A 27,105-nucleotide genomic window follows, 5' to 3' on the forward strand; every position below is an offset into this window, starting at 1 on the left:
TGAAATCCAGCAATGATTGTTTCCTTATACCTGTCGTGCATTATGTGGAAAATGACATTGAATCCCCTAAGCCAACCCAAGTATCTATTCAGTCCTTCAGTACCGGGTCTATTAACATAACATTACTCTAATAACATAATGTGGAGTTGACAGTAGTATAGAAGATACTTACATGTGGTACTATGTTAAGCTTATATAGATCATACCACCTTATTTCTTCAGTTACTGAATACCACAGTATAGAATTAAATTTTTATTTCATTTCCAATATTTCTACGCTCCAAGGCAAGTCACTTATATAATTAAAAACATTGTCTTTACAGTTATGCAACTAAGAACACAGCTCCTATACATGTCTATTCACAAGTAAGCCCCACTGAGTTCAATGGCCCTTCATCCCAAGTAAATAGGGAGAGAACTGCAGCCTAAAACAGCAGTCTAGCACACTACAGGCCAGCTTAACAAATCAGAGAAAATGATTTTAGACAAGACCATGACAGTTTTAAACAGTTAAAATAAATGGATCTGAGGTGTAAACGGGACTAAGGCTATATATAGTACATTGTGAATAAATAGATATAAACATACTGTATATAGTTACTTAATATATGTATAAAGTATAACATGAAAGGATCAAGCTTTTTCAGTTTACAAAGTTTATTCACAAGATTTTTAATCTGAATCATCACTGCTAAAGTAGGAACTGTCACAATATTCTGCTGTGTAAAGGAATTTATGAACAGTTGGGTTCAGCCTAGGGATCCAATGTCGTGGCACCAAATATGTCGAAAGATTGAACAAATCAACAAACACTTTGTATCTGTCACTGCAAAGGAAAACGAAATGCATTAATTTTTTAAGGGTAATGGTATTCCATTATATTTTCTAGTTTTTGTATGTAATTGCCAACAATCACACAAAGTATGATTTTGATTTAGATTGTTCAAGTTTTGTTGTTACCAGGAGTTTTTATTGAGTTTCTATGTTCTGCAAGCTGCCAACTCTAATGCTTGAGGGCCGAGTGTGGTCAACTTAGGCCTGAGGGAGTCAACTAGAAGATAGAAAGTAGTGAGCTAGTATACTGGCTGAGCACACTGTGGTGTGATCCTTGGCTACATATTCTGCAGTGACAATATGCTCTCGTCATACTGCCAACATGCACATTTAGTGTACAGATATGGAAAGGTTCACGCCTAATGCTTTCTGGGTATTTTGCAGCTAACTGGCAATCAGCCGGGGGGAGGATTACAAAGTGGCAGTCCCATGACTCATTAGTGATTTAAGAAACATTTACAGTGCAACACTATGCATGCCTACTCAGAAGTAAACTCCAATGAATTCATCCTTATTTACTTTATTTCTACTTTTCCAATTAGGGCAACCTCTCACTAGGCAGCTTACATCATAGATGTAACAAGCAATATAATTTAATAAATACAATGTAACCATAACTTAAGAAATCGGTATGCTGGTTCGGATCCATGTGGTTCAACACTGTCTTCACCTGGGGCCATCCAAATACTTCAGGAAATTTTACAGAAAGAGTGGGAAGCCCTCCAGATTTTGTTAGACTACACCTCTCATCAACAGTCAATAGATACGGTGGCTGCGGCTGATGAGCAACAAAGACTCCACAGTGGTTCCCAAACATTTTCCCCCCTGGGACCACTTGAAAATTGTTGATGGGCTTGGTGGACCACTTGATTTTTTGCCTGTTGTAGCAATTGTAATGGCCTATATGAGATGCTGTAGATGTGTAATAATACTTTTATTGCTTATTTCATATATTTTATTGCATTATAATTTACATTCCTTAGAAAAATCAATATATTTAATGCAGACATGCCATGGACCACCTGAATGAAGCTTGCAGACCAGTTTGGGAACCTCTCCCCTAGATAAAGGATGGCCAGCTATCAATATCCCTATATGTTCAGATAAACCTAACTTGTATTCATTTCTCCAATCGTTTTTAAATCCAGTTACAGCCTGGTTTAAGCAGTTTAATGGGTTGCAGATTGAAATGTAACCAACTGTACTTATGATTAGGCCATTGGTGTGCGACACTTTTTAAGGAAGGTGGGTAATTTTGACCAAAAGAGCAACCACGTGCTTATGAACAGGTGCTGGAAGGCCAAATGTTTCATTCCTGCATTAGTAGCTGGCAGGCAACATCTTTACCCTAGCTTATAGCAGACTTCTCCAACGTGGTACGCTCCAGATGTTTTGAACAACACCCCTAAGCATTGCCTGTGTTGGCTAGGGCAGATAGTAGTCCAAAATAAGCAGAGGGTATCAAGTTGGGAAGCTTGGTTTGTAGCCATGAAATTACTACATTTATTAAGGATCCCTTTGTCCTAAACCTGTTGCTGGTCAGTTTCACTGGATGGACTAAATGCTAGTGTTTTGAAAGAGACACATTTCTCCCTATTTACTCCACCCACATTGCTTTAGAAAACTCAGTATAGTCAACTTTAAAAAAAATTCTGACACTGATCTCCATCATGATATAAGTGAACATAAATAGTCATAGTTAAAAGAATGCATCTCTTTCTTGGTTCACGTTTTCATCCTTTATGACTTGCCCATGTTCCTAGTCATTTATGAAACGACTATAAAGTTGGATTCTTCCTACAGACTCACCTCACAGTTGAGCGTAAATACTGATACCCTGAAGATCCTCCTGTCCCAGCCTTGCTGCCAATCATTCTGTGCACCATACACACGTGGTTATCTAAATATATGAACTTTCTTTTTAGTGCATAGCTCATTTAAAAAGTTACTCTATTGCAGAGCTTGGAAAAGTTACTTTTTTAAACTACAGCTCCCATCAGCCCCAGCCAGCATGGCCACTGGATTGGGCTGATGGGAGTTGTAGTTCAAAAAAGTAACTTTTCCAAGCTCTGCTCTATCGTAACTGAACAGGTTCTTTAAAAACATAAATGATAAATTGGTTTATCGCAACCTGGTTGTCTTTTTATATTGGTGTATTTTCCCTTCTATATAATTAAAAACTATAAACATATGTCATGCTTTATAACACAATGCTATACATGCATTAGTGTAGCGGCAAATTCAGAAGTGCAGGGTCCCTTCATGAAAGTCACAGCCATGCCCCATTCAAAGATTATACAATCTAAAATTTTAGAATAATCTGGCCAGGCTTGAATACTGCTTTCTGCTTCTCTGTCACTGTCACCATTTGACTGTCCTTTGTCACTGTTAAGAGATATTGCTTGAATTACTGGATTCAGTGTCTACATGTTTATTTCCTGCTGCTACCAAACTGCTTGATGATGCAGATGGGATGCTATCATCCGGATTCACTGTCTCTTCTGCAAGTACAGAATTCTCATTTTCCACAACTTGTCTTGGCTTTTGGAGGTAGGAACAAATAAAGACTTGTTTGCAGTTGACACTCATTTGGACTCATCAATGGCTAACACACTCCATTCTCATGGTGACTGGCTAAGGACAGTGGAAACATAGGGACCCTGCTGGAGCCTGGCTCCCCAAAAAGTAAGGGATCTAAGAGACACACCCTGGGGGACCCAGATAGCTATATCCTTGTATTCATGTCTACTCAGACGTAAGTAGGTATGGGACTGCAGCCTTAGAGTGTATCTTGTCTAAGGAAATTGAGGCTGAGATTGAATAGCCTGCCTAATGTGATTTCATGATAGAGGCAAGATCTGAATTAGCAGGTTAGTTGCTTAGTCACTGTGCTTCTAGTTGAAAGACAATATATTTCACTTGTTATGTGCCTTCAAGTCGATTACAAATTATGGCGACCCTATGAATCAGCGACCTCCAATAGCATCTGTCATGAACTACCCTGTTCAGATCTTGTAAGTTCAGGTCTGTGGCTTCCTTTACTAATTCAGATAAAAAGATGGGGTAAACATTTTTTAAAAATAGATCCTCCAAATAGCCAAGAAGAAAACTGCAGATATATGCTTCGTGAGAAACAAAGGGCCTGTCTGAAGTATTTGTTCACCACAAGACAGTGGTGCACACACTTCAGGTATCTGGAATGCATATTTGCTTACAACATATAGGGATCAGAGTACTAAGGTGGAGTAGATACTCATGCAATTTCCCCTGCTTTGCAGGACATGTATTAATTAGTCACACATTTAATCAATCAGTTTTCTCCACAATCTCTTAAGGCTTCAATCTGTTGCAGGAACAATGTGAGTTACAGTGTTGTGGTCACAGTAAAGGAATACAGAAAAGAAAACTTACATCTCCATTTAGTCATCAGCACATCAATATCCATAAGAGAAGTGAGAAGCTGAAATGGAACCTGAAAACGAGGCTCCTCTCTGAAGGGGGGGGAGAAGAGACAAGAAAACTCGTTAACACTTAAATTCTCCTATTTTACTGCATGCATCAAAGGAAAAGGCATGCTGATAAATAGTTATGTCCTATTACACTGAACAAAGTTCACTGGTCTGCTACAGCTGTATAGTTCAAAAATAGTCAACAGGAAATTGATGGCAAAGAGAAAACTTATGATTTGCCTTTCACAGGATTATATGCCTCCTGCTTCTATTATTTCTGCTCGCATATATGGACTTATCTACACAGTGATTTACTGTGTGTTTGCTGCTACTCACATCTCTTAATTTGCATCGTTCACATGACATTACCAGTAAACAAAACCTATCACACATGTTCCCCCCTGTAAATATGTACTAACCCAATCCTCTGAGAACACAAATAGTGGAGAAAAATATGTCTCCTCTTTGCTCTATAGTGGTAGCAGATGCCTTGCTTCAATGTTTTTAGGTGGGGGTGTCAATCATTACTTTTTCATGCACCTCTTTCCATGCCCACTAAATCCTCCCTTCTTTCATTTTGCTTCCTGTGGGTTGCAAGCAAGAGAGATAGTCCCATCACTGTAAAATTGCCTATTGACTCTAAATCAGGTGGTATTCAACAACTAAGTTACTATCTTCTATACAAGAATGTAAAGAATGTAAGAACGTTAGGTGTAAAGACTAACGGTGCATTCCTATGCATGATTTCTCAGAAGCGAGCCCCTTTGTGTTCAGTGGGACTTACGCCCTAGTAAGTATACTTAGGGCACAATCCTATGGTCCATCAGAGGACATGTCAGGAGGCATAGAATACCGCAGACTTGCCTCTTCCCCACCACTCCCACCCCATACACACAGTCACACACTTTTAAGTATGATTAGGTCTTCAGCCTTATGTTTCATTTACAAATAGTTTGCATGGGCACCCCCACCCCAAATATCCCCAGGAATGTTGCACCCTCCCTAAGCTCCTGGCCTTCTTCAGGTTGTACAAGAAAGGCGGGCTTCTATTTGCATAAAGTCTCCCAGAACAGTATCCTTTTTACTTTCAAAATCCCCAAACATCCTTGCAAAAGCTGGCAATAAGATTTTTTTTTCAAATCGTCTCTCTAAAGATGAAAACAAAATTGCTAGCAGTAGAGGCATTTTATAGGGATGAATCACACTTTAATGTACCTGTAGAAGTAGATCATTAAAGCTCCTTTCAACGCTTTATAGGACAGCCTTCTTTCACCTGCAAATTGTAATATATTATTTAACATACATCAGTTTGATTACAGCTTAGTTCCATCTGGTATATTAGAAACTGGACATTCACATCTGCACATACTAATGAGCCTACCTACCTTTACTAAGAAGATGTTCATGGCGTTTTTCATCAAACAATGAAATAAGCACTTCTTTTTGTTTCTGAAGTTCTGCCAGTTGATCTTCTTTTTCCTCCAAGTCTTGTTTGGCCTTAATCACAATGATTATTTCTTTTAAAATACTAAAAGTTTCACCTTGTTGTTGATTTGCATGCAATCATATTGTATAGAATGTTTTCTCTTGTCCTCCTTGTATCTTGAATTTAGAATGTTGATATCCTGTTTAATGCACGGTAGCCTCATTCTAATGAACTTTCTATTAAGAGTGGCCTAGCCACATGACTAGAAACCACCCTAGCAGAAATTACTGCAGACTTCCCCATCTCCTGCTGCTAATTGTGGCCCATTATTAGAGTATTTCTTAAGGTCCAGAAATTTGCCTTAAGACCTTGGTTAGTCTGACCCAAGATTCATTGCACTAAACAGACAGTTGTGGTCAGTTTTCCTACACTGAACCAATTCACTTCTTTGCTGTCACTGGATTATTCTGGTGTGCAATATATTAGGCAGAGAAGAATAAAAATCCATCCTACAATCACTTAAGCTAAGTGTGCCTCCCTCGGAGGACTCAACAGAGGATGAAGGGGAATAAGAGACCTCAGACCCAGGGTAAGGGACGAGCAGAGAGGCAGCTCAAGGCCCTATGCCATCAGCCAAGGAGCAGGAGCCTGCTGGAGCTTTCCTGTCAGATTCAGAGAGCTACTAGGAAGCTACTCCAACTCCAGCAGAGAGGAGACACTAATGGGTATTGGAACAACTAAGGCAGTCTGCCCATTTAAGAACCCCAAGCTCTTGAAAGAGGGAAGGCTGATTGCAAACACCTGAGCTTAAAGGGCCATGAATGGCTTCGGCTCTTGCTGGAAACAACATCAGACCTCCATGTCAGATTGTTGCCAGCCCTGCTCGTGATCCTATGCCTACGACCCTGCCCTGCTTGATTGGATCTTCAGTACCTTGACTCTGGACTGCCCCAAGGACTTGTCTGTTCTGTACTCTCTTGGCTCTTCCCACCTGGTATCTACACTTGCTGTATTTGCTCCTGGTGCTGTCACAGAACAGCCCTTCATTTGTAGGACAGATATCCCTTATTCCAGATCACTAAACTGACAATGAATTAATTATATTTCCCCTTCCCCCCCCCAAAAAAAAGCATGGGGGCTGCTCATACAAATGAGCTCTCTCATACAACTGTACTCAGAACTGTTTTAACTGGCAACCACTGGATGGCTGGTTTTATTAATAAATCCTTAGACAAACTGTGACAAATTATGTTTACCTGCACCATTGCAAATTCTTCTTCTAGTCCCTTAAGTACATTCATTTCAAATTTCCCCCAGAAATTAAATCCTTCTGATTCGAGTCCTGGCGTTCTTTCCAACCAAGCCTTATAAAACAAAATAGATTAACCATCATTTTATGATGTAGGTTACATAGCCTATGCATCTGATAACTATGTTTTGATATTGTAGTATGTGAACTGGTAACTGTGACCATGAGAAGGGTTTATGGAGATGTGTAGACTGGAAAATAGCATTTATATTTGATTGTAGGTGCACCAGTTAGGATAGGGACACAGCTTTATTGAATATTTAGCATAATGATTAATTGAATCCCATTGGCTAAATGCCCCCCTCTCAAATCAATGCAATACTTGCAGGTAAAGGTAAACTGAAACTGTTTATAGAAGGAAATTGGTAGAAGGAAAACTCATACTTCCACTAACTGGAGGAGAGTTGGCTCCTGTTCAGATTTAAGCAGTAATTCATTCTCTTTTCCCTTGAAGTTATCCCGGTAATGTCTTCTATTGTATGGGACTCTCAGGCTCTGAGGCACACCAATCTTATTCTCCAGTAATCGAAACTGTAAACTCTGAAATCCTGAAGCTGGACTCAAATAATCTCTTTGAGGATAGAAAAAGAAAAACATGTTAAAGAAAACATACAAAAAGTGTTAGTGGACATGTCTGATTGCCAGCTTGTTAATCTCTCAATATCTTGGATAAATTCCAGGCAAAAGCAAGGGGATATCCAGTCCAGAAAGCTGCCATTGAGAGCTACTCAATTAAACTATTGCAATAGATCGGCTCTAATAGGGCCTAGTAACAGTCCTCAGAAAAAAGTAGTAAGGAAGCCAAGCCATAAATCACATGGTCTTTGATGTCTGTATACTAATGTACAGAGCATGGGAAACAAGCAGGACGAACTTGAACTCTTAATACAGGAGGGCAATTATGACTTGATAGGTATAACGGAAACTTGGTGGGATGACTCCCATGACTGGAATACAGCAGTTGAAGGATATAACTTTTTCAAAAAGAACAGAAGGAATAAAAAGGGAGGTGGAGTCACGCTATATGTTAAAAATATATATCCCTGCACAGAAATTCAGGAAGATGAGCTTGGTAGCTCCACCAAGAGTATCTGGATTAAAATTAATGGGGCAAGTAATAAAAGGAATGTGGTGCTTGGAGTCTACTACTGACCACCCAATCAAGGAGAAGACAAGAATGTAACTTTTGAAAAGCAAATTGCCAATGTTTCGAGGAGTCATGATGTAGTAGTAATTCAATTATCCCAATATCTGTTAGGAGACAAATTCTGCCAAACACAGCCCCTCCAAATTCAAAGTTCTACACTTAGGAAAAAGAAACCAAATGCACAGTTATAAGATGGGGGATACTTGGCTCAGCAATACGACATGTGAGAAGGGTCTTGGAATTGTCGTTGATCACAAGCTGAATATGAGCCAACAGTGTGATGTGGCTGCAAAAAAGGCAAAGGCTATATTAGGCTGCATTAACAAAAGTATGTGTTCCAAATCGCGTGAAGTATTATTTCCCCTCTACTCAGCACTGGTTAGGCCTCATCTTGAATACTGCATCCAGTTCCAGTCTCTGCACTTCAAGAAGGATGCAAACAAACTGGAACGGGTTCAGAGGAGGGCAACAAGGATGATCAGGGGACTGGAAACAAAGCCCTATGAGGAGAGACTGAAAGAACCAGGCATGTTTAGCATGGAGAAGAGAAGACTGAGGGGAGATATGATAGCACTCTTCAAGTACATGAAAGGTTGCCACACAGAGGAGGGCCAGGATCCCTTCTCGATTGTCCCAGAGTGTAGGACACAAAATAATGGGCTCAAGTTGCAGGAAGCCAGATTTCAACTGGACATCAGGAAAAACGTCCTAACTGTTAGAGCCATACAACAATGGAATTAATTCCCTAGAGAGGTAGTGGGCTCTCTGACACTGGAGACATTCAAGAGACAGCTGGACAGCCATCTGTCAGGAATGCTTTGATTTGGATTCCTGCATTGAGAAGGGGGTTGGACTTGATGGCCTTATAGGCCCCTTCCAACTCTACTATTCTATGATTCTATGAATAAATTTAACATTTGTGTGCATAGATCTCAAACTAATGAGAATAAAGCCTACACACACAGAGACAAATTAAAAATCCACCTTCTGCACTCAGACTCAAGACAAAAGTGGCTTACATTTATTTCCTTGTCTTGAAATAATTATGGGATGGAGGGTTGGCCTGAATGATCTCTAGGATACCTTCCTACTCAATAATTCTATGATTGTGAGACTGGGGTCTGGACAACAGTCTACCAAAGAGGTCAAAGCTCAGAAAAGAGTTCCACCAAATTAGGGGGAGCTTACTCAAAAGTAGATAAAATATTATTGCAGTCCTAGTCTTTATTAAGTGATCTTAGCAGACTGAAGTTGCGAATCAGTGCTTAACACTACAGGTTTTAATCAATCCAGACTTCCTCCTAGAACACTTGGGTGATTATGCTTCCTCCAAAGCCCTCCTTAAAGACTCTCATTTCCATGAAACTTTCTGAACAGCTCCCTAATTATGATGCATTTATGTCTGTAACTAAGGCCTGAACCAAATGTTTGCTAGATATGTAGCATGTAGCTACATAATTTTTTTTCTTACTTAATCACAGGCAGCAGCGGGTGATCCTTATCTGGAAAGCAGTATGCAGGAAGCATAGACTCATCTCTTCCCTTTCCAGTGCAACCAAAACAAACCACTACCACCCCCTTACACACACACATGAAAGGAGACTTAGGGCACAAGCCAACTAGTATTTGTGCCAGGATGAGAGAAGTTGGATGTGGTGGACCCCTGGCTGAGCTGGCAGGCTCCTAGCTCTGCCAGCAGAAGCCCCTAGTCCCAGGTCAGCCACAGCGGCGCCAGGATCCTGCCAGTCCAGCTGGGGGTCTGCCAGGGACGGCCAGCCCGGCGGACACACAGCCAGCAGAAGACTTGAAACGGGGGTGTTCTGGGGGCATGGAAGAGGAGGAGTCAAAGGGGGGGACTTGCACATCATCATCCTCGCATTTGGAGCATTCCCATGGGCCCCAATCCAGGTAAAATTTGCCAGCGGAGTAAAAGCATTTCTATGGTAAATGGGGAGCGCTTACTCCCCAGTAGGGGTAGTCACAAGAGCTGGCTTTTGCTTTTCCGGCCCCCACATGTGGCTCCTAACTGAGCTGGCATTCAGCCAGCCCGGCAGCTCCTGAAAGGGGAGTGGATGCCATGAGCTTTCCGCTGGCTCCTCTGCCGTCCCCTCTCCTGCAGTTTCCCATTATTTGAATTGTTCTGCCCATGGGAAAGTCCCTACTTCCCCAATGAGGGCTATGATTTTAAGGCTTCTGGTGTCATGAAGGGGAAAGGGATTCATTTTGATTGCACTGTGGAGGGAAGGGATAACCCTAAACTCCCTCCACACTGAGTTCCTGATAGGGTTGGGTGAATCTGTCAATTTTCATTTCTCTCAGTTTCTAATTTTTTAGGCTTTTTAATTCTCTACATTTCCCCATCAGTTTGCAATTTTTTAAAAAAGTCCTCATGAAAACTGATCAGCATTTTCGTGTGGATTTCTCCTAATATACACATATTTGTATGCAGTTTGCCAATATACTCATTTTTCCAAAGCAATTTTCCTGATACATTTTTATATGCTGCTTTTGCTAGTATGTTTTTACACTTCTGTGCACAGTTTATCTATGCATTTTTGTACACAGTCCTTGGCTGGAGAACTGCATTGCAAAATTGGGAGAAGTGAGAATTTCAAATGATTTTGAAATTTGGTTTTGGTTCGCGTAATGTTTTGGAAACTGTGAATTATGTAAGTTCACCTTCAAGTGCAAACTGAATCAAAATTCTCCTCTGTCCCTCCTTCGTAATAACGATGGCAGCCCCCCCCATACCTGTAATTAATCACACACAAAAAGCATAGTTACATGCTACATATCTAGCAAACGTCAAGTTTGGCACTAAGCATAAGCATGTGATTGTTTCTCATTTAGCATGCACTTTTCTGCTTTTCATATATTATTTCCTCTGTGTTTAATTTTAGATTACAAGTTCCTTGGGGCAGGGGCCTGTGCTCTTGCACTCCATAACATGCCGCACATGCTGACAGCATAATAATGGAATTCTCTCCCACAAGAAGTAGTGGTGGCCACCAACTCGGATGGCTTTAAAAGAGGATTAGACAAATTCATGGAGGATAAGGCTATAAATAGCTACTAGCCATAATGGCTATGCTCTACCTCCAATGTCAGGGGCCCTATGTCTCTGAATACCAGTTCCTGGAGACTGCAAGTGGGGAGAGCTATTTGTGCAGGTCCTGCTTGTAAGCCAGGGGAGCTGTGGGCATCTGGTTGGCCACTGTAAGAATAGGATGCTGGACTAGATGGGCCCTTGGCCTGATGCAACAGGGCTCTGTTTATGTTCTTATTTCTTAATACCACAGCAATGGGCTCTGATGCTGCTTCTAAGCAAAATCCTGAAGCATAACCACTTCTGTGTTGCCAGAGCAAACATTAATCTTAAAAATCTGAATAATCTAATATTACTCTATGAGCTCTGAGCAATAATGGTTCCTTTGGACCCATGAGGTTTTCAGTCACTTGTGCACACAGCTACACCTGAATGAATCAACGACAGTGTTTACCTGAAGTCAAAGAAGTCCAAGGCAGTCATAGTTTCGAGAACAGAAAATTGTTCCACAAGTAATTTAAGGATCATTGAAATTCTGTGCATTCGAGCAACAACCTTAAGCATGTTCCTCTCATCTCTCACCTTAGCAGGGAAAAGAAAGAAAAGATTATCATGACTGGCAATCCAGTGCAGGGCACTGTAGGTTCTTTTAGTTTGATGGATAGCCCAATCAACTAAATCTGCATATGAGGAAAAAACAGTAATTTTTCTTTGTGCTTAGATACATGAACATATCACACTCAGCATCAGCGTCATAAGCTCTGTTTGGGTGTTCAGGACATGCAATTATCATTGCCCGAGTCAGGAAGGCCCTGCAGCCAACATTGGCACACCCCCAATGATGTCCATGCTTTTGGAAGGATGTCTGCAGTGGGGCAGCCAACTGTACGTAAGGAGGCTGTCTTTCTGAGTCAGAACCTCAGGGTCCCAACTCAAGGAGACAGTCCACACACATACTCAGGCTCTCCTGTGGCAGACATCTTCTCAAATGGACAGGGAGCGTTGGATAGGAGTGAGACACAATGGTGGGAGCAGGGCAAGCAAGTGCAGCCTTCTCTCCTGCCTCACAAGAATAGGACTTTAGAACAATATGCCTGAACGAGTCTTTAGAAGAAGGATGTGCCCTTGTCTCATACACAGAAAGGAATGCCTCTGCTCAGGTAGTGCTTTCTACCTACATTTTTAAATAAGTACTTTAAAAAAGTCTGTAAAAAGAAGCATCTTTTCCATCCATCCATCCATCCATCCATATATATGAGGGAGGACCTTTTCCATGATGGCCCCACATCTTTGGAGCTCCCTGCCCGTACACCTGTGGCAGGTTACCATCCTTCAAGTATATTGGAAGGCCTTAAAGACTTGCCTGTTCCAACTGGCCTCCTGTTACTTACGTCTTTATTGGCTGGACTGTGGTTATTATGTGTTTCTTTTAACTATTTCACTGAAAATGAATGTGTTTATTGGTATTCTTTTGGGAGCTTGGAGCTTGGTTTTTTATTATTATCATTATATTTATATTATTCATCTCCTTCATTGCATTTTATATTTTACTTGTAAGCCACCTTCAACGAATATTGTCCAGAAAGGCAGCCTAGAAATATTTTAAAATTAGATAAATAAAGAAGGTTTCATAAATCAGCATTCCCTACATCAGATGCATGAAGTACCATCCTGAGTTGGCAGTTATATGCACACATGAGTGGGGGGGGGGAGAACATGTTTGCAGGTAGGTCAGAAGGAAATGAAATGCAAGAAATATGGACAATGATAATTACAATGAAAGACAAGGAAGCAAATTAGAAGACTCTTCTCAGTGGCTAATACACTCCCCTTTATGCTGATTGGCCTGTAAGATGTTGGAGACACAGGGGCCCTGCTGAGTCCCTGCTCCCAAAAAAGTAAGGGGTCTAAGACTCCTTGAGACCCCAGACGACTACACCCATGGGTATACCCATATTTTCTACAGAAAGAGGCAATTTTACTGTTCAAAGTATCTTCAAGTCATAGCACAGTCAGTCAAGGGCTGAATTTGAAATGTTCAGTGATTATTTGCTGAAACACAGAAATAAGTATGCGTTTAAATGAGATGTATTATTTATATGTGTGGTATAGTAGTTAGAGGGTTGGATCGGGACCTGGGAGACCAGGGTTCAATTCCCCACTTGGCCATGAAGCTCACTGGATAACCTTTGGCAAGTCACTGTCTCTCAGCCTAATCTACCTCACAGGGTTGTTGTGAGGATAAAATCGGGAGGAGGAGAACCATGTCTGTATGCCACCTTGAATTCCTTGGAGGAAAGGTGGGATATAAATGAAATAATACATGAAACATATCTTACTTACATGACCATTTTGAAATATCACTCGAACAGAATCCAATTCCCACAGGATCTGCTTGAACCATAGTTCATAAGCTAAAATTAAAAGGAACTATTTTTAGTTTCACTTCTTAGCCATAGTGATAGCATCGTAGGTTAACTGTCTCCATACCTATTATGAAATTATCATATGAAAATGTTGCCATCATTACTTAAATATGGAATATAAATAAATACGTACACATAGAGACCATGTTTTCTGTCCTGAAGTAATCATATTAGTTTCCTCATAGAATCATAGAATAGTAGAGTTGGAAGGGGCCCGTTTGGAAGGGGTCTAATAAGGCCATCAAGTCCAACCCCCTGTTCAATGCAGGGGAATCACCCTGCCCCTCTCCACCTTTCTGCTTTTGTGCTTTTTGCACCCCTAAGACAGTTTAGCAGGATGTCCTCAATGTAGGGTGCAAAAGATCTGTGAGGATGGCCCTCATCTGCTTCTTGGCTCTGACATGTTGCCAAGTAGATCTGCAGATGTACATTAACAGCAAAACTACTTCCACACAGACAAAAGCATGCTGCAAGTAAGTATATTTGCAATCCACAGGAATGTAGAAAGCTGCATTCAACTGAATCAGATCATTGGGCTGTCTAGCTCAGTAATGTCTACACTATAGGACAGCTGCTCTCCAGGATTCCAGACAGGATATAGTGCTGGGGTTAAGAGGCAAAAATTGGCCTAACCTTGCACTGTGTGATAAAAGAAGCTGTTTGGTATGGTTGACCTTTAGACCCCCTGAATGATTTTAGAAGTGGTGCTACTCTGCCACCTTCCCTGGGGGACGCAGTACTCCCTCTTGATATTTTGCAGCTATCATAGATACATTTCCTGCTTCCCTGAGTGTATAGGCTGGTGGGGAATGTTAACAGTTTTTTGAGACATCAGACAATTGAACAGCTTGCCCCAATGCTAATCTAAAATGGTTTGGTTCCAAGAAATCTAGAAATTCCCCCAGAATGAATCATACTCCACTACATCAAACTGTTAAAATATGACAAGGTTTCTGAGAAGTTGATGATATATATTAATGTGCTCTTGTTTAGATTCATGTATTATTTATAACTCTACCCAATTTATAAACAGAAAAATATTTTCATTATCAGATAATAAAACTGGGTTCCCTGCATAGCATTTGCTCTACTCTTGCTTCTTCTGAAAAATTACCTTGATGGGTCACAATAAACAGATGTTCATCATGGATTTTGTTTCCCTTCTTATCACTCTGAAGCTCCTGAGCATTCAATATTTTGTCCAGCTTTAAAGGAAAGAATATAAGCCTTTTCATTAAAATGGTATGTTTCATTTTCACAAAACGTTCTTCAGATTGGTATTTATTTATTTTTATTAAACAATTGACATGGACAACTCTTACGTTCAGAGCTGTATTGGAGCCCACAGCTGCTTTCCTCCGCTCCTTCCCCCAAATCAAAGAGTAATATCCAGTGCCTTTTTAGTAAAAAAAAGAAAAAGAAAAAAAAGAGATCGTGGTACTCACACCATGATAAAAGTGCTGCGAGTCCCAGCACAAAATGGCTGACATGGGCAGCAAAAAAAGTATTATTTGTTCATACCAGTGAGTATTGTCACACACAAAAAGAAAAAAGCACTGGTAATATCCAACTAAGTTATACTCGGAGTAGACCATTGAAATCAATGGACTTAAGTCAATGGATTTGAATGGATTTATTCTGAGTATGACAAACACTGACCATCACCCAAAGTGCTCCAGTTAACCACATTTGTTTAAATATGTTACTAGGGTCACTGCCAAAGAGCAGCTGATTGTGGATTCAGCATCTCCATGTCATTGTATCCCCTGGTAGACTGTGGGAATGTTGTGGACGTAATATATCTTGATTTCAGCAAAGCTTTTGACAAAATGCCCCACAATATTCTGATTAGCAAGCTAACTAAATGTGGGCTGGATGGAACAGCTATCGGGTGGATCGACAGTTGGCTACACAATCATACACCCTACTTTCCCTCTCTTTGGCACTGGTTAGGCCTCATCCTGATTATAGTTCTGGACACCACACTTGAAGAAGGATGCAGACAAACTGGAACAGTTCAGAGGAAGGCAACAAATATGATCAGGGGACTGGAAACAATACCCTATAAGGAGAGACTGAAAGAACTAGATATGTTTGGCCTGGAGTAGAGAAGACTGAGGGGAAATGTCATCACACTCTTCAAGTACTTGAAAGGTTGTCACACAGTGGAGGGCCAGGATGTGTTCTCAATCATCCCAGAGTGCACGACACAGAATAATGGGCTCAAGTTACAGGAAGCCAGATTTCAGCTGAACATCAGGGAAAACGTCCAGAGCAATGTTACAACAATAGAACCAATTACCTAGGGAGTTGGTGGGCTCTCCAACACTGGAGGGATTCAAGAGGCAACTGGACAGCAATCTGTCAAGTATGCTTTAACTTGGGATTCCTGCAATGAGCAGGGGGTTGGACTCAATGGCCTTATAGGACCCTTCCAACTCTACTATTCTATGATTTTATAAGTCTGTGATCAAAATGTCATCCCATATCCCGCTGCCCAAAATTTAATTCAAATGTGCTTTTTGCTATTTCTGCAGGGGTTGTGTTTTTTTTACTTATTCGATCTTCCATGGAAATGGATTAAAGGGGAAATAATATGGGATGGCATTTTAATGGGAATTATCAGTTGCCTTTACATACCAACATTTAAAGCACACGATTTCCCCCAAAGAATCCTAGGAACTGTAGTTTGTTAAGGAAGCTGGGAATTGCAGCTCTATAGGGGGAAACTACAGTTCTCAGGATTCTTTAAGGGAAATATGTTTGAAATGTTCTTTAAATGTATGGTGTGTGTGCAGCCCTTGTGGACATGTAGTGTACTTTGGCCCTTAGTATTGATAGTTTAAAGACGAGTGGGGGGTATATAGGGTGTAGGGTGTGCAGTGCAAGAGGGTTCATAGGTTCTAGGGGCCCACCAAACTCAGACATCCTCTTAAATTACCTTATAGAATAATGTCACCACTGTACATAGTGGTTATACAATAATTTCTTTTTCATTGATCTCAAAGCAAGCAAGAAAGAAAATGCATTTGAAAAGCTGTGAATTTGAAAAAGTTTGAAGTTACTGATGTTAAAATGTAATTATAATATAACTTTGTCATGTCACTCAATATTATTCATAAGGATGCATCTATAATTTATATACCTTCTTAAGATATGTACTTCATATTTAATTAAATTTCTTCTTATTAAAATGTCTCATTTCTAATCAGAAGGCATGCCATTGGAAACTGGTGTAGAAATCAAACTAAATTGAGAGGAGGGAAAGGCAAAATATGTTTTGCACAAGGGCTCTAAATACAGTATGGTCACCACTATTAAAGAGCACAGCTTTCATAGCTTATTGTCTGCTGTGTCAGATGCTGAAAGAATTGAACCACGAGAAGACAATGACATGATTCGCTAGAAAAGACAATAATGCTGGGAAAAACAGAAAGGAGTAGAAAAAGAGGAAGGCCAAACAAGAGATGGATCGATTCCATAAAGGAAGCCACAGACCTGAACTTACAAGATCTGAACAGGGTGGTTCATGCTCTTGGAGGTCACTGATTCATAGGGTTGCCATAAGTCATAATCGACTTGAAGGCATATAACAACAACAACAAAGTTTTTATTAAAGCTTCTATTTGAGATGCCATTTTAAAAGCTGTCTTATTCTGATTCAGACCATTGGCCCATCTAGTTCAGAATTGTTTATAATGAATCTCCATAGCTCTCCAGGGTTTCAGGAACCACAGTCTTACTCTTTAGCCCTGCCTGGTGACCAAACATTTTTATAGGGATTTGTTTTATAATGCCCCTTTAAGCACTTGTCAAAAGGTTGTCCTTTAATCCTGTAAATAAATAAAAAGAAGGGTAATTGTTCTGTTGATATCTTCGTCTAGCAGCAGTCTACGTTCGGGATGGAATCCTCTCCTTTTTTATGTTTAATTTTTAAGTGTGGCTCCCGGTGGTCATTAATGATCCATTTCCGTTTTCCTCTGTTGTTTTATCCTTTTCCCAATCTGCTCTGATTTTTTTTCTTTGTGGAAAATTATCAATATTATAATCGCTATTTATTTATCAGTCTCCAATGGTATCAATTTTTATTCTGAACTCTGTAATGATTGCCTGTTTACATTCCTTTTCAAGTGCAAATTAGGCAGATAATTGTGCATCAAATCAGTGTCTCCTGCTTTCTGTCTGTTTCCTAAGGTATTCATCGAGAAACCCTTACCTCTACAATTAAATTACTGCGGAAACTGAGCCCATCGCTAGCACACACACATACCAAGGAGGGAAAGGGAAAAAGTGAGTGCTCTGGTGATCCTTCCTTTTGCCATCTCCTTAGGAGGGCAGGAGCAGCCAGCCTCTTTCCCTTTTTGAAGCTGTGCATCAGATATGGGATTCCTTCTAGCCTCATCTCTCTGGAACAATACTGAAATCCTTGGTGCTCTCTCTCTCTCCTTTGTTCCCTGCCTATCCTGCAGCAGACTTAACAAATGTTCTATAACAGATTGCAACAGCGCTATCTGCCTGCCCAATATATTCATTGACATAAGTGACAGGGAACACACATTTCAAGAGCTGACACAGAAAATTAAGATCCATAAACGTTAATGCTCACGATACCGATGATTTCAAAGCCGATTTTTAAAAAAACAAATCGTAAAACAGCCATGGAGAGTTGCAACTTCTAAATCCTCTCCACAAAGTTAGAGAATATGAGAAATAATGGATAAACTGATGGCAAATCTGATTACTGCAGAAACAAAGCCCATTACTAGTATGCATAGGCGAGACTGGTTATTGTTTAATAGAAAGGATATATGGTCAAAAATCTACCTTAGGTTATATGGGGTTGCTTTATACTGAATCAGTGGTCCATCTAACCCACTATTATCCACTCTGATTGGCAATTGCTCCCCAAGGACTCAGGGAGAGGTCAGCTACTACCTGATCCTGTTAACATCAAAGATCATCTCATCCTTTATATACCCAACCAATCACTGCAATCTGCAGGGAACAGCATCCTGCAGATACAATCTTATCAGGAAGTCCATTCTGCACAGTGTCAGAATCAGGCCTTTAGTGTGGCGGCACCTACCTTTTGGAACTCCCTCCTGTTACACATCAGACAGATGCCACCTCTATTGTCTTTTCATCATCTGCTGAAGATTTTTTCCCCCAGACAGTATCCGTATTGGATTTGAAAATGTTTATATATATGCAAGTGTTTTAACTGTTTCTATATTTTTTTCATTGTTTTTATATATACCTTGTTTTCACTGTTTTTATATATGCAATTGTTTTATGTATGTTTTTATTGTATTGTGAAATCCCTTCGAGATGTTTCAAAGGAAGTGATGCTGAAAAGAAATAAAGGAAAATGCATAAATAACTGGAGATGTGGAAATTTAACATGGACCTTGTGTGTTTAAAGCATGTGTTCTATCACTGAGCAATGTTCCCTCCCAAGAAATAACATAAATATCAACAAGCCCATCATTAAGCATTTTAACCTTCCTGATTTAACCATTTTCAGAGAGAGAGAGAGAGAGAGTTTTGAATTATGTATGTTAGCAGCTGATGAAAATGGAAGCTGAAATGTTTTGGTAGTACAATAAAAACTTTTGTTTTGTGAATCACAATTATGTGTATATATTTAATGGAATCCTTATAGGGATCCAGAGCAAGCTTGGGTGAAGTTCTATTTGTTGCTAACATACATAATTCGGCCCATTCCCGAGTCATGGTTTCTGCTAATTAGATTTTGACCCTCTGTTCTCAGGGCTGACTCTCTCCTTCGGCAACTTGGCATACATGCTTCAGGCAGCAGTCTGGGAGGGCCAACAGAAGGATGACTCCAGTTTGCTGCTTATCTGCACCTCCTCCTCTGCTGCCCTGATGCTTTACTCTGAGGAAGGTTCCTATTGCTGCTGTGGCCCAGGGCCTTCCTCTTCCTTCCCCCATTTGCTGCTATAGGGTGCAGTGTTCCTTTTCCCTTTCCTCTTCTTCCAGTTGGCCTGGTAGGGAAGGAAGGGGTGGAGTGTTTCTTCCTAATTGCCAGTAGAGGGGCATGTGATGGGGCAAAGATGCAGAACTACCCTCCTGACTCTAGTATCACTGCGTGTGGTGTAGTGGTTAAGGTGCTGGACTAGGACCTGGGAGACCAGGGTTTGAATCCCCACATAGCCATGAAGCTCACTGGGTGACCTTGGGCCAGTCACTGCCTCTCAGCCTCATGAAAACCCAGTTAATAGGTCGCCATAAGTTGGAATTGACTTGAAGGCAGTACGCATTACAGCATCACTGCGGCTTACTGGATGGGGATGGGGCAGGGCAGTGGAGAAGGTGAGGCCATGTGCCAGCAGCAAAAGGATCACCAGTGTTCCTGATAATTGTCCTGCCTGTCATTGAAGGACTCAGTTGCAGACATGTCTGTGGTTTTTTCTCTTTTTATTAAAGTTATAGATACATCAAAAACAGTGTGCCTCATTAACATAACTAAGCTTGCTAAGAACTTTGGCCCTAAACGAACACTGATTAAACATGCCAATGAGGCACTAAGATGTTGACTCAGCAACTGGGTTCCCCCCTGAGTCAGCTTCAGTAAGCTTGGATTGCGCATGCACATGAAGGCTCCTCCTCAGCTCAGGCTGAACTTCCTGCCTCTGGTGCCTCTGACTGCGGGGCAAAGGTGGTTTCATCTGCAGCTCCCCCTCTGACGGAGGGAGGCTTCTAACAGTCAATTCAGGCATGGGAAACTGGGCAGCGCTAGGCAAGGAAATGTCTGATGAGCCTGGCTAAGAGGCGGGCAGCGGGGGTGAGTCCCATGGGAGAGTGTCCAATGAGGTAGGTGGTGATTCTGCAGGGAAGTTGGGAGCGGGGGGAACTGTGCCATCTGAGAAGGGGGTTGGGGCATCCTGTGAGTTCACCCCACTGTCATCCCCCACCCCAAGCTCCCAGTCCAAGTCATCTTCTGACTCATCTTCGACCAGCCTCCTCCTATCTGCCTGGCTCACAACACTATTACACCTTCTGACCTCATTACTGCCACACCCCAGCCCTCTCCAGGTAAGCAGCAGTGATGCCACTATCAGGAAGGCGGTTCCATCCCACCACATGTGCCACGACTGCTAGTGCTACCAGAGAGAGCAGAGGCACAAGGCATGCTTGCTTGCCTGAAGCCAATAGTACCACCTCCTGCAGGACAGAGAGAGAGACTGATATTGAGGCTACATTGTGCTTCTCAGATAGTCTGGTCCACATGTATACCTCTGCTTGTCTCCTATAAACAGAACAAGGGAGCCGGAGGGCAATGCAGGGCAGCCAGCCAGCCTTATAAGAAAAGTCTGACCCATTCCACCCTGCAAATCAGCAGCAGCCCAGTAGTATTGTTAAGGGTGGTGGCTTTCTGTAGGATGTACACATTCAGGTTCTCTTAAGGATAGCAAAGGTCAACTTGGCTTTTGGCTGAAAGTGTGGGCTGTCCTACCAGTTAAACAAAAGACCACCTATTAGCATTCAGTCATTCTAAGTAGCTTGATGAACTGTGCTTGCAGCTGGTGAAAGTGAAGGAAGGGGCATTAGATGTATAGAGGGGTGTTTTCTCCCGTTCCTAAAAATCAAAGGAGGGCAAGGGGAGTGAGATCTATAATCATCTATCCTCCCACAATGATTGCTTATCTTCCCAACTTTCCATCTGCTACCATGCCAAGTTCTATTATTATTATTATTAAATTTATTACCAGCCCTTCACAAGTAGGTTCCAGGTGGGTCACTACAATATAAAATACATTATTAAAGACAGTTTAGAACAGTTTTAGGTTCCTGTACTAATGTAGAAATCTCTGAAAAGGCCCAGGATATCTTAAGAACTGAAGTAAGTCCCAAGTTGATCACTGAGGTCATGACTCATGTCAATGAGGAGTCCCAAGTCAAAGATGCCAGAAGCATGACTCATGTCAGCAGGAAGTCATGCCTTCACTATTGTGGGCCCAATTCTATAGAACTCCCACCCCCACCCACTAAAAGGTAGAGGGGGACCATCCCTGCTGAGTTTCAGGCACCTGATTAAACTCCTTTACTTTGAGAGGCCTTTGCATCATGAATGCTTCTCTGATGTTTTAAATTTTCTGGGTTTTTTTGTTTAATTTTTTTTCAGATTTTAAATTCCTGATGTTTTAAATTTTTTAGCATTAATTTATGTTTTAATTTTTCCTTATTGTATATTTTAATGTATGCCACTTTCAGACCTAGATTGTGGAAAGCGGGGCATACATTTTTAAAATATATAAACCAGTGTGAGAAGAGAGCTTTGCATACAGCTTGTGGGGGCTTCCTGACCAGCTGTTTGAGCATCCAATAAACACATCATGTTAATATGGTTGCTCAAAACATGTGTGGAGGTTATACAACATTACCCGTTTATTGAACATTCATCCTGATATGTTTGCACGGAGGTTATACAACAGTCTAGCAATTAGATACTGGGAGAGGGTTCCCTGCCACTGACCCTCCCAAATTTACTTTAGCTATAGTGTGAATTATGTCACTTTCTTGGATTTTTGCTCAACCTTTTCCAACACTTCTTAAACTTAAAGGGAATATTATTGTTTCTAATGCAGAGAAATCAATCTCTTTCTTGGTGGTGGGGCGGGGCAGGGATTAGAAGAGGGAAGGAGAGGTTCAGCAAATGCAAATCAACAATGCATTGATTTCTGCCCTCTGCTTCTCAATGCGTCCATTATTCAAGCCTATCAGAGCACACCCTGAATGTATATTCATATTCACTAATAGGCAAAAAACCTTGCAGTTTAAGAACGTACCTACAGCCCACAGCTATTCTATCAAACTTTTAAAAGCAGGGAAATTGGGCAGCTATAGTGAATGCACCAGGGGAGCAGGAGACCTGACCTCCTCTCTGAGATATTGTACTGCCCTACAAATTGGTCAAAATGCAAACACCATTTGGGTTGGTCTTTCACAGTCCAATCCACTTCCTGTGTAGCTTGGAAGAATTTGGTAACATGTGCCTCTGAGCACATGTTTCCGCCACCTTTTTATTCTACAGCAAACACATGTAGCATCCTACCAAATTTAAACCAAAGCTTGCCCTGGCCACATCCACACCAGGCCTTTATTTCACTTTGGACAGTCATGGCTTCTCTCAAAGAATCCTGGGAAGTGTAGTTAGTGAAGGGTACTGAGAGTTGCTAGGAGACGCCCTGTTCCCCTCACAGACTTTCAATCAAAGTGGCTGACTGTTAAACCATTCTCTCAGGGGAGTAGGAGTCTCTTAGCACCCTTCACAGACTACACTTCCCAGGATTCTTTGAGGGAAGCCATGACTGTCTCACATGAAATCAATGTCTGGCGTGGGTGTGGCCCCCTGATTAGCTAAGCTCAGCAGCTGTGAGGTTTTTAGAACTCTGACAGTTGGTTCTTACTGACCATGCTCCGCGTTATCATAGGCTTCCTGCCAAAATTTATTAACTTAATTAAAAATCAGCCAGGCATTTTTTCAACTTTTCAACTGCAGAAGATGAAGGTCAGAGTATGGGGCAAGGACAGTATTAGGATTACAGGTACTCTGTGAATATGGCTGATTTTTAATGAATTTCAACATATTATGAGAACTTTCAGAGAAAAAAGTCCAAAAGGGCTCTGAGGGTTTTTTTCTCACTTTTTACACTTTGAACTGTCTATTCTCTGTGACTGTTTTGTGTATCGCCATGAAAATTGACAGGGCTGTTAAGCAAGCGTTTCTGAGTTCAGGACTATATGTTTTGTAAGGTTTTCTTTTGAAATGAGCTTATGGGAAGCCTCAGAAAGGCATGGGGGTATTTTCAATTTAACATTGCGGAATGTGAAAAATTCCCGCTGGCTATAGTATACAGCCACTCTTGTGGCTGTATAATTTTAAGAGTCCCTGCAAATAGGAATGAAAAGGCAATTATAACTTTAGTTGTTGTGATCCTTTTTTATGGTAGAAGTCAGAAACACACCTTAGGCAAACCAAGAAGCAATGGTAAACAGTACGGGGGGGATGTAAAACTACTGTTGCAGAGACTGGTGTAGAAGTGCCATGAGGAGAGTGGAAAGGAGGCAGATCTAATCCATGGAACACAGTTTAGCTATTGGCTATCAATCACTTGAATGGTTCCTTTCTTGTGATAATAAGTAGAAACATAAAAGTACAGCTTTTCCTCCCATCACTCTGTCACCATGATGGCAAAACCTTCACCTGTTGGATTTCTGCCTGTCTTGAGGCTATTAAAGGCACAAAGCCTTTGACAGGGATGGGGAACCAACTGCCAACCCACTTTCCCTCAGAAAGTGGGCATTTGTTGTGCACTGGCAGTTCCCTCCTCCCCTGCCCTGATGCTTTCCAAATACCCCTCTTCCTTTAGTAGTGCTTGGGTGAAACTTCTTAAGGGCCACCCAGAGCCTAAGCATTTGACGGAAACTTTTGCCTACTAAGGGAATGACAGAAATCAGCCAATGGCAGTAGCCGTTAAAACGTGCTTCATTTGTGGGTCTGTCTTTACTGGAGAGGTGTTGTAAGAGTCATGACAGAGCAATCTTTGCCAGCCTGGTGCCCTTCAATGTTTTGGACTACCATCAGCTGCAGCCAGCGTGTAGTCCAAATCATCTGGAGCGCACCAGAGTGGGGAAGGTCATGAAACAGGCATCATGCTAGGCATGAAAGAGGAATCTGCTTCAAAGTGATTTATACATGGAGTCGGATGGTTCTGACTGGATCGAGCTTTGCTCACTTCAGACCTCCTCTTGTATTGAGCATCCACTTATGTCTGAGCTGCTCATTCATTGTATGTGGGGGGTTAATATGCAAAAATTATTTATATTATACAGTAGGGCCCCGCTCATACAGCAGGTTCCGTTCTGGACCGCCGCTGTAAAGCGAAATCTACCATAAAGTGGAACGCATTGACTAACATTGTCTAAAATGGTGCCCGACACCCAAAAAATGCTGTAAAAGTGGAACAAGTGCCGTAGGAGTGGGGCCTTTCTGCAGTTGACAACCGCTGTATCGGTGGAACGCTGCAAAGCGGAGCACTGCAAAGCAGGGCCCTAGTGTACATATCATCTGTATAAAAGAGTCATGTCCCAGACTGGACTATATTTCTGTCACATAACTTTACATTAATGCATATGCACTCTTATACAGTTATATGCACTGTTGTATATATTTGTTTATGTGCTGGCTACTTTAGAAAACCTGGAGTGAATAATATTGTATGTATAAGAATGCATATAACATATGATTGTTATTATTAGCAGGACCTTGGGGGGGGAACACTTCTCATCTGAGAGAAAAACAGAAAGACAAAAAAATCTGTGCAGATAAGATCAACATCAAGATTTTCAGAAAATTACATTCCTAATCATTGCCCATGGCAGAGAAGCGGACATACACCCACACACCCCTATCCCATGATCACTTATTGTCAGATAGGATTTGAAGGCTTTGCGGGCTTTTGTACTGTTTAGAGGGGGGAAAACCCTTAGAAATCATCATCTGTCTCCAGACAAAGAAAGCCTCTCAGCTGAGACTAACAGAATTTCTAGTACTGCAGGAATGTAGGAAGCTGCCTTATACTGAGTTGGACTACTGGTCCATCTAGATCAATACTATCTCCACTGACCGGCAGTGGCACTCCAGGGTTTCTCTCCCAGTCCTACCTGGGGATGCCAGGGATTGAACATGGGACCTTCTGCGTGCAAAGCAGATGCTCTACCACTGAGCTACGGCCCTCCCCTATCAACACCTTAAACCCATAAAAACTATTTTCTATGTCTAGGCCTCCCTCAAAAATATAGAAAGGAAAGAGAGCTAAGCTTTTAGAAGGAATAGCTCAGTTAAAACCATGATAATTTTATTACTTGTAACTAATTATCAATTATTTTAATGGCATTTTCAATGGTTTACTGGCAATTATAATTGCTTTTAATTTTGTTAAATTATGGCTCTGTATTCTGTTTGTTTTTAAAGGGAATTCTGCTCTCACACACACGCACACAAAATGCAGATAACACAACTTGAACAACCCAAGGGTAGATTATATTAAGGCTGCAATCCTGGGCACATTTACCTGGGAGTAAGCCTCACTGAACTCAGTTGAGCTTACTTCTGAGTAGAAATGTATAGGATTGTGCTGTTCAATAATCAAATATATTACTATTATAAAGGGTATATGAGCTACTAAAGAAGACTGGGTAAATTATTTTGTGTAGTCACAAGTGTTTAAAATGTTTGCCATTGACGTTTGCAAAAAGCCCGAGCTGTCATTTCTGAAGCTGTATCACAAGGTCACACTTACCTGCAGATAGTCTCCATAGATAAGGCCACCTTTGCTAGCTTTATTTAGCCCTTCTTGTGATTTGTCATCTTCCCCATCCTCCAATGACAGATTCCTAAAATTAAATCTAGGAATAAACAAACAACAGTAGAGATATCTAATACCAATGGAAGCGATATTGTGGGTATACAGTAGGGATAGAAGGATCTGTGAATTTATTTTCTCTCCATTTCTCAATTTTCCTATCATAAACTCAGGTCTCCATGTTTCTGCAACAATTTGTGGTTGGTTGGTTTTTTAAAAAAATCCTCATGGAAATTCTCCAGCATTTTTGTGAGAACTTCTCCTAATAAACACTTTTTGGTAGGCAGTTGTGACTAATGTACATTTTTTGCAAGCCATTTCAAGTCATATAATGCAGTTTTGTATGTTATTTTGAGTTCTATATTCATTTTTTATACATACTTTCCTATAACATATGCATTTTTGTAAACATTGGTTGGCAAACTGCATTGCAAAATTTGAATAAGTGTAGATTTTGAAGGATGGGTTTGTTTCGGTTCTCATATTGTTTAGGAAAATAAAGGTTTGATAGATTCTGCTTGAAATGTGAACTGAAACGAATTCTCATCCATCCCTAGTATACAGTCTCCAGAGTTAACCAGAGTAACATACTTAGTTCAGATAATTTGCTATTAGAGTGATTATATATATTCTGCTCCCAATGGAAAGCACCCACACTTGTTCTGATGTTATAATGGTTCATATTTTTAACACAACTGAAAAAATACTGGCAGTTCCATATTTTAGCGTAAGTAACCCTATAAAACATGCCACATCAATAGCTACGATCCTAAAAAGCACCTCCTTGTGATTTGTTAAAAAATCCTTTTAGTAGTTAATTATCTACCCATTATGCTGTATTTTATTGTTTCTTTTTGTCCTCTTAAAGTTTGATTATCCATATAGTGCCTGTCTTAACTACTTCCTTATTCCTTACAGAGAGAAATGTACTTACTGGTATTTGTTCTCCCAAAATGGACACCCACTCATGACTCCAGAATCTAGTGAGTTTCAATCGCTCTGAGGTAAAATATATTGACATATACTAACCTATAGTAGAACCTTTTTATGTAACCTGATCCCATGATTTAAGCCAATCC

The 27,105-nt window shown here is 40.9% G+C and overlaps 1 protein-coding gene across 4 annotated transcripts; it reads right to left on the reverse strand.

Moving 5' to 3' along the window:
- Window positions 1–240: 240 nt before the first annotated feature.
- TDO2 (tryptophan 2,3-dioxygenase) lies at window positions 241–27,105 on the reverse strand. 4 transcript variants are annotated; one of them, XM_061584479.1, is made up of 12 exons: window positions 27,056–27,105; window positions 25,964–26,069; window positions 14,752–14,842; window positions 13,555–13,625; window positions 11,666–11,793; window positions 7,403–7,589; window positions 6,966–7,073; window positions 5,669–5,780; window positions 5,499–5,556; window positions 4,246–4,325; window positions 2,644–2,734; window positions 241–826 (listed from the first exon to the last, which is right to left on the reverse strand). In XM_061584479.1, the coding sequence occupies exons 1-12, from the start codon at window positions 27,088–27,090 to the stop codon at window positions 673–675; spliced, it is 1,221 nt and encodes a 406-aa protein (XP_061440463.1). In that variant the 5' UTR covers window positions 27,091–27,105; the 3' UTR covers window positions 241–672. The 4 variants fall into 4 exon arrangements, with proteins under 4 accessions (XP_061440463.1, XP_061440462.1, XP_061440465.1 ...); XM_061584478.1 differs by lacking the exon at window positions 27,056–27,105 and adding an exon at window positions 26,961–27,045; XM_061584481.1 differs by lacking the exon at window positions 27,056–27,105 and adding an exon at window positions 18,724–18,985 and having other exon boundaries at window positions 25,964–26,044.

Source organism: Rhineura floridana, chromosome 9, assembly GCF_030035675.1.
Source record: "Rhineura floridana isolate rRhiFlo1 chromosome 9, rRhiFlo1.hap2, whole genome shotgun sequence".
Classification (NCBI taxonomy): domain Eukaryota; kingdom Metazoa; phylum Chordata; class Lepidosauria; order Squamata; family Rhineuridae; genus Rhineura; species Rhineura floridana.